At 39.6% G+C, this 14,238-nt stretch overlaps 1 protein-coding gene across 3 annotated transcripts in view; it reads right to left on the reverse strand.

Moving 5' to 3' along the window:
- LOC113224942 (regulator of G-protein signaling 22) overlaps positions 1–14,238 on the reverse strand; it is a 154,195-nt gene that overhangs the window by 123,980 nt on the left and 15,977 nt on the right. For all 3 annotated transcript variants that reach the window (XM_031935955.1, XM_031935954.1, XM_031935956.1), the window contains exon 4: positions 2,292–2,513. In XM_031935955.1, the coding sequence (XP_031791815.1) occupies positions 2,292–2,513 (222 nt within the window). The remainder of the gene's footprint in view (positions 1–2,291; positions 2,514–14,238) is intronic.

The raw sequence follows: 14,238 nt of genomic DNA on the forward strand, positions 1-14,238 counted from the left end.
GGGATAAACATCCACTGTTGTGGGATAAAGTGCTCTGTAAAGATCAATTAGATTTACTTGGTTGTTACTGTTTTTCAGAACTTCCATTTCCTTACTGATTTTCTATCTTTTCTATCAGTTACTGAGAGTAGTGCTTTAGTCTCCAACTATAACTATAAATTTATCTATTTCTCCTTTCAGTTCTATCAGCTCTTGCATCATGTATTCTGAACCTCTGTTGTTAGGTGCATACATATTGTGAGTTGTTAAGCTTTCTTGGTGAATTGACCCTCCCCCCTTTTATCATTATGTAATGTTCCTCTTTATCCATGGTAAGATTCCTTGTTCTGAGGGCTGCTTTGCCAGATATCAATATAGTCACTCCAGCTTTCCTTTAATTCATAATTGTATGGTATACCTTTTACTATCCTTTTCACTTCTAAACTATTTATGTCTTATTTTTAAGGTTAGTTTCTTGTAGACAGCAAATAATCACAATTTTTAAAAAATCATCCCTGACTCTGGCTTTTACTTGGGGTGCTTAGGCCATTAAATTTCATGTAATTATTGGTGTATATTATTATTATCATTATTTTTAGAGATGAGGCCTCACTCTGTCACCCAGGCTGGAGTGCAGTGGCACCATCATAGCTTACTGCAGCCTCAAACTCCTGGGCTCAAGTGATCCTCCTGCCTCAGCCTCCCAAGGCTCTGGAATCAAAGGAATGACACATCATGACAACTCAATATGATTAATTATATTATTAATCATATATATTAATTATATGATTAAGGTGATATTAATTATTGATGTGGTTTGTTTAAAATCACTACTACCATTTTCCTAGTTGTTTTATTCTTTATATGTCCCCTATATTCTTTGCCCGTTTTTTCCTCATTTTCTGTCTGCTTTTCATTTAGTACTTTTCAATTCCTTTGATCTCCACTACTGTTTTTATTTTTATTTATTTTTAGTATATTTTTGAGACAGGGTCTCACTCTGTTGTCTAGACTGGAATGCAGTGGTGTGATCACAGCTCACTGCAGCCTTAACCTCCCAAGCTCAGGTGATCCTCCTACCTCAGCTTCCTGGGTAGCTGGGACTACAGGTACATGCCACCATGCCTGGCTAATTTTTGTACTTTTTGTAGAGATAGGGTTTCACCATGTTGCCCAGGCTGGTCTCTAACTGCTGAGCTCAGGCAATCCACCTGCGTTGGCTTCCCAAAGTGCTGGGATTATATGTGTGAGCCATCGCAGCTAGCCTATTTTCATTACTCATGCCTCTTTTTAAAAACTTCTAAATTGCTGCCCTAGTTTTATAATAGACATGCTTAATCAGTCTACCTTCAAATACATCAAATAAGATCATCCAAATCTTTCTGAGAAACTTGTGTCAAAGCACATAACTCAAGAAGCTACTAAATAGCTTTTAACAATAAATAAATAGGTCATAAAGACCTCCATACAATTAAAAATTTCTATTCACTGAAGGAAGTGAATAAAACAATAAATATTGTCCCACCTAGAAAAAAATTTTTAAACTAACTTTTGATGAAAGTTAAAGATAGAAATTATTTCAATTCCGTAACAGACGAATTGAAGAACTTTCAGGCTAGAGTAAATCTATGTCTTAAATGTTAGACATACTTCAGCCTATTTATACTAGACATTTTGAATCACTGTGAAATAGTATTGTTAAACATTCATTATTATTTTCATTTCATCCATGCAAGAAACCTAAGTAGTAGGTAGTAAAGGCCTCATTTGACAGATGATGAAAATCAGACTCATCAAAGTGACTTGTACGCAGAGTCAGTAAGCAGAGGAGCCAATATTAGAATGCAGGTTTTCTGACCTCATGCTAAGGAGACACAATCTAGAAGCTGAAAACGAAATTTCAGGCCAGGGAGGTCAGAGCCACACAGTGCAACTTGAGGGTCAGAAGTCTCAATTCCCAACTGCTTGACAGGATTGGTTCAAAACCCAAATGAAATACATTGCCTATATATCCACATTTTCCACCATGCATCAAAATTATAAAGGATACTTATATTTACAAGACTCAAAACTAATCTAATATTCAAATATTCAAGGTAAATTACATGAATCTTCTCAAATTGATAAGTGAACATCAAAAAAACTGCTAAACTGGCCACTGGATTTGAAAAGTGCTTAACAAATACTATGTGTACGTAAAACACAGGTTAATAAATGTAGCTACACTTCAAAAAGGGAAGCCTAAGGAAACTCATATTGATTTCACCAAATGCTTTATCTATCTAACAAGATAAAACAGTATACTTTCTTACCATAATATTGTAGTTGACATTAATGGTCTCATTTTCATCGGAGGCATTCATTTGAACAGGTTTAACCTCATTCTTTCCTTTCCTTACAACATCATAAATGGGATTTCGAGGTTGCTGGTTTTGTAGAATTTTTTTCAGTTGTTTTTCCAGAAGTTGTGGAGCATCATTAACTACTTCAAAAACTCCATAATCTGCATTAAATCTAATTGCCTCTGAAAAGGTCTGCAATATAAATTTGTGGAAATTAAAACATTTTTTAAACCTGTAAACTAACGGTCTCTAAGAAGACTTGTGGTTTACATACATGCATGCATACCTCAGAGTTTTGTGTTTTTAATCATTCCCTCTTCCTTTTTAGGACCTAGGACATCCCTTGGGTAGAGGTCAGGGAACCCACTGAACTCTTTCTTGCCAATGCACTTATGCCACGAGTAACTGTCAGGGTATGCTATGGCAGAAATTCCCTTTGTATGAAAATCTTACCTCTGTGATTATTTGAAACCGGACAGAAATATATACCTGGCTTTACAAAGCAATGTTATTCTCTTAGAAGGGGGTGGATCACTAGGGAAGAATGAGTAAAGGAAGAAATAATGCTCCCACTGTCTTTCATCCTTAGGAGCCATGAAGGCTAACAATCTCCCTTGTCCAAAAGGACAAATTTAAGTATATGCTCTTCAGTTAAGACTATTTCAACACCATCCTTCGCACTGTGACAGAAAAGAGAGAAGAAAATAACATTTCTGAGGTTTTTATCAGTAATTCTAAATGCTGCCAACTTTTATTTAAAGCCAGTCAGTTGATACACAATAGTCAGGAGTCTTGAGTTTGAATGCCAGTTTGCCAATAAGTAGCTCTGTGACTCTAGGTAAATCACTGAACATCTTTGAGGCCTCCACTTCCATAAGAAGTAAATGGTGAATTGGCCATGTCTTTTCCCATTTGTCCTCTGAATCTTGAATCAGGTCCCTTTTTCAGAATATTTGTTTATTTTAGGGTACCTTCAGTGAACTGACTATTCATGTAGATTAACTTATACATGCTTAGGCGAGTGGTAGAAGACATCAAACTCTTCCCCTTGGATCAGTAAGTGTTCTAAGTAGAACATTAATTCAAATTTTACTACGGGATTGCTAGATATATTATAGTCATAATTTAATAAGTGGCAGAATTTCATAGTAAAATTGGAACTAGAAGCATGTGTATATATATATTTAAATTTTAATGTCAGATAATATCACATCTCTAAGGTCTGACTGTCTCCCCTTCTGAGGAATTAAAGCACATGGATGATATAGTTCAAGACGAATATCAGTCCACAGTCTCAAAAGCCTTAGGACTACGAGTTTCTCCCAAAATGATAAGTATTGCTCAATGAGTAAGACAGAATTAGCCATAAATTACATATAAAGTTTCTTCTATAGATATATTTCATTAATTGCCCACTGCATCTGTCTTTCAAACATGGGATTCAAACAGGCACCATTTACCTAAATGACATAAATAGTATCCCTAAACTACGCTATCACTAACCTAAAGAGAAAAAAGAGTCTGCTGATATCACAGATCAGATTTATCTGGTTGGAGAAAGGAAATTAATTAAGCTTGGTAGAGAATGACACCAAATATTAATGTGGGTAGGAGAAATTAAGCTGTGTAAAGTGAAAGACCATCTGGAAAACATTTCTTCTAGTTCTGAGGATACATGGAACAAGAGAACAAGCTTGACTTCTATTGTTTTCCTTTCTTTCTTTTTGCCTTCTACCCTCTGACCTGGTATAGCCAGAGGAACACAAAGCTGTGATAATCCAAAGCAAAGAATGTTAATTAGTTAGTTCAATGGATAAATAAAACATTTCCTACTAACAAGTAAAAAGTGCTCAAGTAAAAAAATTAGGAGGGACTGTTGATACCCTAAGACCCTAGTATCAATCTTACTTAGTAGTAGTGAGTAGTTAAGGTATAGTTGGCAGAAATAATGAAGATGATAAGGACTATTTACTGAATGTCTATCACATGCTAGGCATGTGATGGACATTTATTCTTTTTCTTTCCAACTTTCATTTTAGGTTTAAGGGGTACATACGCAGGTTTGTTACATCGGTAAATTGCATGTTGCAGGGGTTTGGTGTACAGATAATTTTGTCACTCAGGTAATCAGCATAACACTCAATAGGTAGTTTTTCAATCTTCACCCTCCTTCCATTCTCCATCCTCAAGTAGGCCCCTACAATAGTAGGTCTATTGCTCCCTTCCTTGTGTCCATGTGTGCTCAATGTTTAGCTCTCACGTAAGTGAGAACATGTGGTATTTGGTTTTCCGTTCCTGCATTAATTCCCTTAGGTTAAAGGTCATCATGGACACTCTAAAAGCACTCTCTTGAATACTTCCACATTCCTGACATAGCTCTTCACAAAACACTGATGGTAGGGATGGCTAAGTGATGGTCCATGGACTCAGAGCTATAAAGTGCTAGACGATCAGGGTTATGGAAACAAGTCTCTCTGGTCCCAAAGACAGAACATTTCCTCTTCTTTAATACACATAAAGTTTCTTTATTACATATAAAGTTTATTCACATTTGACAAAACTAGTGTGTACTAACCACTTCTCTACGCCAAGGACTCTGCTAAGTAATAATCCTATGAAGTTAGGGTAGCTTGGATTCAAACAAAGCGTTTTGATTCCAAAGCCTATACTCTTATCTACTCTGGTTCTACTAGTAAAGGCACAGAGGCATGAAGCAACATGGTGTATGTGGGTAACTCTACACAGCCGGATTAGAACAAGAATAGCCATAGTTGGAATAGTTTAAGGAACAGAGAAGAAAGACTTGAAGTAGATAACGTAGTATAACCAGATCACAAAAGGCTTTGCATGCCATTTTAAGAAGTATGGGCTTTATCTTAACCCTCTAGGAAACAGGGAGACATATGAACATCCTAAGTAGGAAAGTAACATAGTTACTTCTAATTTGTGTTTTAGAAAGATTCTGCAGCTGTCTGGAGGATATAATGGTTGCTTTCCAGCTCATGAGCTGGTGCGGTGGGCTGCTCACATTCCACAAGCAGAACCATCACCACACTCTGGGGAGGCTGGCTGTTATCTCAGAGCTACTGCTATCACATCACAAACAGGTTTTGTGTAAAAATTACTAACTCTCTGGATGGGACACTGGCCCCGTCACACGCAGGGGCTAGGGCAGGATTTAAAGCAGGTAGTTAACAATTACTTTTGGGTTTTTTTGAGACTGAGTCTCGCTTTGTCCTCAGGCTGCAGTGCAGTAGCGCTGTCTCAGCTCAGTGGCGCGATCTCGGCTCACTGCAACCTCTGCCTCCTAGGTTCAAGCGATTCTCTTGCCTCAACCTCCTGAGTAGCTGGGACTACAGGCACACACCACCATGCCCAGCTAATTTTTGTAGTTTTACTAGCGATGGGGTTTCACCATGTTGGCCCGGATGGTCTCAATCTCGGTCTTGATCTTGTGATCCACCCATCTTGGCCTCTCAAAGTGCTGGGATTATAGGCATGAGCCACTGTGCCCAGCCAACAATTACTTTTATATTTAACATAAAATGCACAACTGCAGCTGAGAAAGGCTAAATGAACTCTTCGTGGCTTTACAGCAAGTCCCCTAATGAGCTTACAACAGAACTCCTGAGTTATGACTATGCAACTGCTTTAAACCTAGAACTGACCGCATAATTTCTTTTTTTTTTTTTTTAGACAGTCTTGCTCTGTCGCCAGGCTAGAGGAGTGCAGTGGCACTGAGAGGTGATAACGTGCTAGCAGCCCTCACTCTCAGTGCCTCCTCGGCCTCCGTGTCCACTCTGGCAGCACTTGAGGAGCCCTTCAGCCCACCAGGGCACCGTGGGAGCCCCTCTCTGGGCTGGCTGAGGTTGGAGCTGCCTCCCTCTGCTTGCCGGGAGGTGTGGAGGGAGAGGCGTGAGCAGGAATCAGGGCTGTGCGAGGTGCTCGGGGGATCTGGTGGGTGCGGGCTCAGGGTGCCCTGCACACAGAGCGGCCAGCAGGTGCCACAGGCTCAGGCCAGTGAGGGGCTTAGCACCTAGGCCAGCAGCTACGGAGGCTGTACCGGGTCCCCCAGCAGTGCCAGCCCCCCAGCACTGCACTCAAATTCTCCCAGGGCCCTAGTTGCCTCCCCACGGGGCCCTAGCTGCCTCCCCACGGGGCCCTAGCTGCCTCCCCGTGGGGCAGGGCTGGGGACCTGCAGCCCACCATGTCTGAGCTCCCCCCTGCAGTGGGCTCCCGTGCAGCCTGAGCCTCCCCCAGGGGCGCCACCCCCTGCTCTGTGGCACCCAGTCCCATGACAGCCCAAGGGCTGAGGAGTGCAGGCGTGGCTAGGGACTGGCGGGCAGCTCTGCCTGCAACCCCACCTGCAGGATCCACTGGGTGAAGCCAGCTGGGCTCCTGAAGGGATGGGGACTTGGAGAACTTTTATATCTAGCTGCAGGAATGTATGTGCACGAAGCAGCACTCTGTGTCTAGCTCAGAGTTTGTAAATACACCAATCAGCACTCTGTGTCTAGCTCAGGGTTTGTGAATACACCAACTGGTACTCTGTATCTAGCTAACCTAGTGGAGACTTGGAGAACTAGCACTCTGTGACTCTGTGTCTAGCTCAAGGATTGTTATGTGCACCAATCAGCACTCTATATCTAGCTCAGGGTTTGTAAATACACCAATCAGCACTCTGTGTCTAGCTCAGGGTTTGTGAATACACCAATTGGTACTCTGTATCTAGCTAACCTAGTGGGGACTTGGATAACTTTTTCATCTAGCACTCTGTGTCTAGCTCAAGGATTGTAAATACACCAATCAACACTCTGTGTCTAGCTCAGGGTTTGTAAATACACCAATCAGCACTCTGTGTCTAGCTCAGGGTTTCTGAATACACCAATTGGTACTCTGTATCTACCTAATCTAGTGGAGACTTGGAGGACTAGCACTCTGTGACTCTGTGTCTAGCTCAAGGATTGTAAATGCACCAATCAGCACTCTGTGTCTAGCTCAGGGTTTGTAAATACACCAATCAGTACTCTGTGTCGAGCTCAAGGTTTGTAAACACACCAATTGGTACTCTGTATCTAGCTAACTCTTTCTAGCTAACTAGCACTCTATGAGTCTGTCTAGCTCAAGAATTATAAACACACCAATCAGCACTCTGTCAAAACGGACCAATTAGCTCTCTGTAAAATAGACCAATTAGCTCTCTGTAAAATGGACCAATCAGCAGGATGTGGGTGGGGTCAGATAAGCAAATAAAAGCAAGCTGCCTGAGCCAGCCAGCGGCAGCCCGCTGTAGTTGCGTTCAACATCGTGGAAGCTTTGTTCTTTCGCTCTTTGCAACAAATTTTGCTGCTGCTCACTCTTTGGGTCCACGCTGCCTTTATGAGCTATAACACTCACCACAAAGGTCTGCAGCTTCACTCCTGAAGCCAGCGAGACTGTGAACTCACCAGGAAGAACGAACAACTCCAGACACGCTGCCTTTAAGAGCTGTAACACTCACTACGAAGGTCTGCAGCTTCACTCCTAACAGCGAGACCACAAACCCACCAGAAGGAAGAAGTTTCAGACACATCTGAACGTCTGAAAGAACAAACTCCGGACACACTATCTTTAAGAACTGTAACATTCATAGCGAGGGTCCACAGCTTCATTCTTGAAGTCAGTGAGGCCAAGAACCCACCAATTCCAGACACAGCACGATCTCAGCTCGCTGCAACCTCCGCCTCCTGAGTTCAAGTGATTCTCCTGCCTCAGCCTCCCAAGTAGCTGGGTGCCACAACACCCAACTAATTTTTCTATTTTTTACTAGAGACAGGGGTTTTCTGTGTTGGCCAGGATGGTCTTGATCTCTTGACCTCATGATCCACCCACCTTGGCCTCCCAAAGTGCTGGGATTACAGGTGTGAGCCACTGCACCCAGCCACGTAATTTTAGTTAAGGCTTATTGTGGATGCTGTGGACTGGCTCACTCAGGATCCATTCCAACCTCCTGAAATGCAAAACCTGGAAAAGTAAAAACCTTATTTCTCAGACTCCCTACAGCTACAATTTCATGTGTGATTTAGGTTGTGCTACTCATATGCACTTACAAAATTACTTGAATTCTGAATGGAGTTAGTAGAGAAAAAGGCAGTGTATTCATTCTGAGGAAGAAAGTGTATGTAAATACATGAAAGTGAGGAGAGGAACTGGTCAGAAAGAAGTACTTTATAGAAACAGCACAGTAAAAACAATAAACGGAAAACTGGAATTACGTTTATAATAAAATGACATGCAATGTTTCTATTTATTATTAAAAAAGAAATGTGAATTTATATGTAAAAATGTTTATACTTTTTAAACTTAAGAATTTCTTTCTGTGGAATTAACTATAATGGAACAGAGATCTTGCAGGGATAATCAAGTGTTTTTGCATTTGAAAAGCCATGCATTAGCTTAGATCTTGGAAGGTCCTTAAAAGCACTATGATTCTAAGATGATAAAAGTGGCAAACAACTGTTTCAAAGCTTCTCTCGGTAATTCATTTTACCAATAGCAAAATGTTTGAATTACCAAGTGCCAATTATTGCCCTAAACTGAGAGGATACAAAGATGAATAGAACATTATTTCTGCCCTTGAAGGAACAAGTACATGATCTTTCATTTTTGTCTATGATGAAGAGTCAACAAAATGCCGAAATAAATTAAAACTTGTGTAAATGCAAATGCCAAGGGGAAATATGTCTCCAGTGACAAGGGTAGTAATACTAGAATATTATGTCTGGTCTGGTTATCATACTCTAAAAGAGATTTGGCTAAACTAGAAACTATCTAGAGAAAGATAAGCAGAATGATTAAAAATGGAAGAAATGTTGGGCAAATCACTTTGCCTTTCTGAGGCATATCAGTAAAAAGAAGTTGTAACTAGATAAACCCAAGGTGCTTTCCATGTTTGATACTTCATCGGACCATGATGGACGTTCCAGGGAAAAAGTCTGTATCTTCTGCTCTTTAGTAAGATCACGTAGCTCCATTATTCCTTTGTTAGCTCATTCATTTATTCAATAAGTAATTATTATCATAATATCCTATTTAATATATTGAGTGAATCAATATAGGGCATCCTCCATGAAGCCCCAAATGAAATGGAAAAGACACAGATCCTGCCTCAGAACACACATAATCCAGGAGAGGAAGACAGATAAGTAAATATAAATGGCAATAAAGACCCATCCTATGAGGGGAAAGGATATGAAAGTCAGCACATAAGGTGAAATCATATTTAGTCAAGATAATCCCTTGAAATCTTGAAAACATCCATAAAGTTGTCTTCAACAATGTTCTCAAAAAGTTCATGAGTCAGTTGTTCCTCTGGATTGAAATGGGTCACTGATTCTTCAGTTAGGGCCTGGATGAAGGGATGGACTTGTGTTTAAAGCTCACGTTGTACACAAAATATGTATGTTGAACACTAGAATCATCATTAGCATGATGATATAACATACTGTAAGAGGCAGGAAGGATGACACTCACTGATGGAATGGCAGTTTCTCATCTTCCATCTCTCACACTCTCCAGGGCACATACACATAGATTGGTACAAAAGAGAAAACCATTGTCACTCTTTAAATCACTCTTTATGTCACTCTTTAAACCTCACTCTTTCTGCAGAACATGAATAGTTCAATTCAAATAACAATGGATGTATATTGCAACTCCAGTTTAACACAGAACAAGCACAACAGAAGAATGTACAAAGTAATGTGATGTTTCAGAAGGACTCATTAACTATTAATATATTCTGGAAATTAAGGAAGATGTATAGGGAAAGTGGGCTGCTAGAGTTGAATTTTGAAGAATGAACAGGCAACGTCAGGTATACAAGGGAGAAGAGGGGAATTCAGCAAAAGTAATAGCCAATGCATCAAGATAAAGGAGCATGACACCTACCATGTACCCACAAAAATTAAAAATAAAAATAAGATACAAGAGCACAAAGTAATAGGTTACATTTGGTGAACTGCAAGCAGTGAGACATATTCAACTTTAATATTTTAAGGGAGAATAGCAGAAATAAGACTGGAGAGAAAGGGTGAGTTCGTTGAGGACCTACTATCATATGCTGTAACTCTCAACTTACACTGTTGAACCAATGGTTCTCATAGGGTGGTTCCTAGATCAGCAATATCACCATCACCTGACATCCTGTTAGAAATATAAATTCCCTCTTAAGCAAATTAACACAGGAACAGAAAACCAAACACCACATGTTTTCACTTATAAGTGGGAGCTAGACATCAAGTGTTCATGGACATAAATGGCAACAATAGACACTGGGGACGACTAGATGGGAGAGGGAAGGATGGAGATAAAGGCTGAAAAACTACCGGGTACTACGCTCAGTACCTAGGTGAAGGAATCATTCATATCTTAAGCCTCAGCATCACGCAATATACCCAGGTAACAAACTTGCACATGTACACCCCCAAATCTAAAATAAAAGTTGAAAAGAAAAAAGAAAGATAAGCAATTTATCGGTCCCCTCCTTATAACAAAATCTCTGGGGAAGGAGCTCAGCATTCTCAGTTTTAACAAGCCCTCTGATCATTCTAACGCATGCACATGTTTAAGAATCACTGCTTTACAACAAGGAGGAGCCACTGAAGAGTTTTTAGCTGTGGAGAGGCAGAATCCAGATGAAGACAAACTGCAAAGCCACATTCTGTTGGTTACTTCGTGCTGTCATGGGTATTCACATATGAGGTGGTGCCAGCCATTTGTGTTTGATACCCAGGAGAAAGAGCCCTGGTCTTTCATTAGTACCCAAATTCCTGTTGTTTGCTTAAAAAGAAGCTCTCTTAAACATCAAGTCCTTTGTTTTAACTATTTCTAAGCTTACCTATCAAACTCCTATAGTTTAGTAAGTAATAATACAAGACACATAGGGTGTGGGAGACAGAAATGAATGATGTAGAAAGTCTTTTCTCCAAAAAGCTAAGTTGGCTGATTTAGAGAATGCTCAACTTTGAATCATATGACAGGAAAAACCTTCAGTTTGAGCCTCAAACCCAATCCTCCACAAGCTGTTACAGACTGCTCTTGTCCTTACTTAATTTTCTTATTTCAAGGATATCATTTTCCAAATATTCCAAAATGAATTGACCTGAAGGTGGTGAAAGCTAACTTTATAGTACTAGTCATCCATGTGTGAAAAATATTTTCACAGAAAAAGCAAGTGCATGAAAATATTTTTACCAGAGTAAATTGCTGGTTCCACATTTCTTTGAAAAGGGGAGAGAAAAAAAACCTGTGAATAATTAGTGATTAAACTGCCAGCCTAGCACCAGTGAAACTTACCGGGTGCCAAATTATTTAGCTGAACAGTATTTAAATTAAAAACTAATGACTAGGTTAATTTAATACATGTTCATCTCTGCTCCAACTATATCTTTACTAACTGAGCTCCAAAGCTGTATTTTAAACATGCATCCCTAGTCAGTGAATGGAAAACATCTGACTATTTGAATGCAACAAGTCAGTTACCAATAACAACTTCTTTTAATCTAAGCTTTATTGTCACTTTAGATGTTAAACCATAAACTGTTTACTAGACACATTCACCAATGGGATGCAAGGAATAATGTGCCACATAAAATGTATAGAAAATATCCTTAGTTAATAAATGAGTCAGGTAATTTGAGTGCTGTATTTTTTAGCTGTAAGTCTTATCAAAACACCCAGAGGTATAAACAGTGAACTAAGCAGTTTCCTAGAGCCTTATCAACACCTGTAAAAATCAATTTCTGAGTATTTAGATTTTGGCAAGAGAAGACCCAAACCATTCATCCCCCTTCATCCCATGCATTCCCCCAAAATATACTCTCTCTCTCTTCCCACTGGTCCCCCACAACAGTTCATCTAGCATGTAACTCCTTCATTAAGCTGCAAGAAATTATAATTGTTTACAGATTTTAAAAAGTGTGGAGAATCAGTCCAAAAAAAGAAGTTATGGTAAAATTCCAACAGCACATAGCTAAGCATGGTCTGGCAAACATATGACATACCTATCCTTGTGAGGAGGGTATAGAACAGGCCACCCCTTCAGCTTCTGCAAACTATAAATGTCACAAACATTTGAAACCACCCACAGAGGACCAACCTAAATCTATGTGGGCTCATCTACTCAATCCCACAACAGTCACTAAGCATAAAACACACAAAACAAAGCCAAAAGGAAAAAAATGTTTTCACACTATAGCACAGAAGAAAACTTAATAAGCAAACACTTGTCCATAAAGAGTTGACAGCAAAAAACCTCCCAGACACCAAATGAAAACAATATCTGAATGTGAATTTGGCACAAGAACAAACAGAATGAAGTTATGAAAGCTAGGATTTGGAAAGTGCCATAATCATTTATAATAGCAGCAACTGTCCTGGATTCCCCTCATCAAAAAATAACATGGAGGCAGGCTACCAGCCACTAGTTTCTGGATCTTACAATGTGTCCCAAGGGTATAATGGTGTAATGGAAAGAAATAGTGTAGGGGCCAGAATGCCTGATTCTTAGGCCCATTTCTACCACAATCCGGTTATGGGACCATGGGCATGTCATTACAAATACGGAAAAAGTCTCAGAAGTCATCTCAGAGATGACCTAAGGGCCCTATAATCTGTATCTACACTCTAGGGCTTAGGCTATTGTTTTTGGTGGGGGCTGAGGGTGGGGGTGGGTGAGGAAAGGAGGCAGGAGAAAAGATTAGAAGGTTTACTTGTTTAAATTAATGATCTCACATGGAAAATGTTGAAATAAAAACAGAATCATAATCAAGAAGCTTTGGGAGATACAGAAAAGACCTCTCCTTGCCCCCAGGAAATTTACAGTATAGCTTCTGAGATAAAATAAACAGAGAAGAAGGAAATTTTCTCTGGTCAAGAAAGTTCAATCTCCCACCATAGATATATATACATATACAGAGATACACGAGATACACACACACACACACACACACACACACAGATATTCTCATAAAATGATTTTCTAACCTCTACTTGAATACCTCCAAGTTTACTCCTTCACAAGTCAGCCCATTTAATTGTTAGAAAACAAATTCTGAAGTTCCTTCTTATGGTAAGTGAAAATCAAATCAATTTATCTCAAAAATGCTGGCCCTGGTTCTGCACTCTAGTTTCACAGAATACATTTACCCTTCTTCCTCAATTAAATCGTAAAATATTTGAAAAGGACTACTCCTTTTCACCCTTGCCACCCATTCCCAAGCCAGGTTAAACACCAAACTTCTTTCAACCCTTCATTTGACATGGTTTCCAGAGTGATCATTGGCTAAGTCTCCCTGAGTCTGGTTTGGCAGAGCAACTCTTAACATATGGCACCAAAAATGGAACACAACAGTCTAAGCGCAGTCTGACAATTCAACCCTATTCAAAGAAAAATTTTTTGAGTTCTGTGCTCCAGACTAATATTTTTCTTGATCTTGACTACACTTCTATTAATGACCCCTAAAACCACATTAATTTTGTTTGTTTTGGTCCATTTCATACTATCGGGATAAAAACAAGACCAGATTCTCTTACTCAAATCATTAGTTTACTCCTCTGCTGCCAGTTCTATAGACATCATAGCATGATGGAACAATCAAAAGTTTTAAGCCATCTGAACCTGTGCGGACCATTATTTACTAGATGAGTGACCTAATACTGGAACTTGCAACTTTTCATCCAAGTCTCTTGTTTTAAAAAGGCAAAGCCAAAGACAGATTTGTTTGGCACATAAGATTATCCTCTAGATTGACCATCCACCAATCCCATTAAAGAGTGATTGCCTGTTATGCTACAGGAATGGAGGATGAGATAGTCTAATTAGTGAAGGAAAAGAAAAATGAAGCACTAAACCTGTGCTAGGCACTTAATATACATT

The sequence above is a fragment of the Piliocolobus tephrosceles genome, chromosome 7 (assembly GCF_002776525.5).
Source record: "Piliocolobus tephrosceles isolate RC106 chromosome 7, ASM277652v3, whole genome shotgun sequence".
Taxonomy (NCBI): Eukaryota; Metazoa; Chordata; class Mammalia; order Primates; family Cercopithecidae; genus Piliocolobus; species Piliocolobus tephrosceles.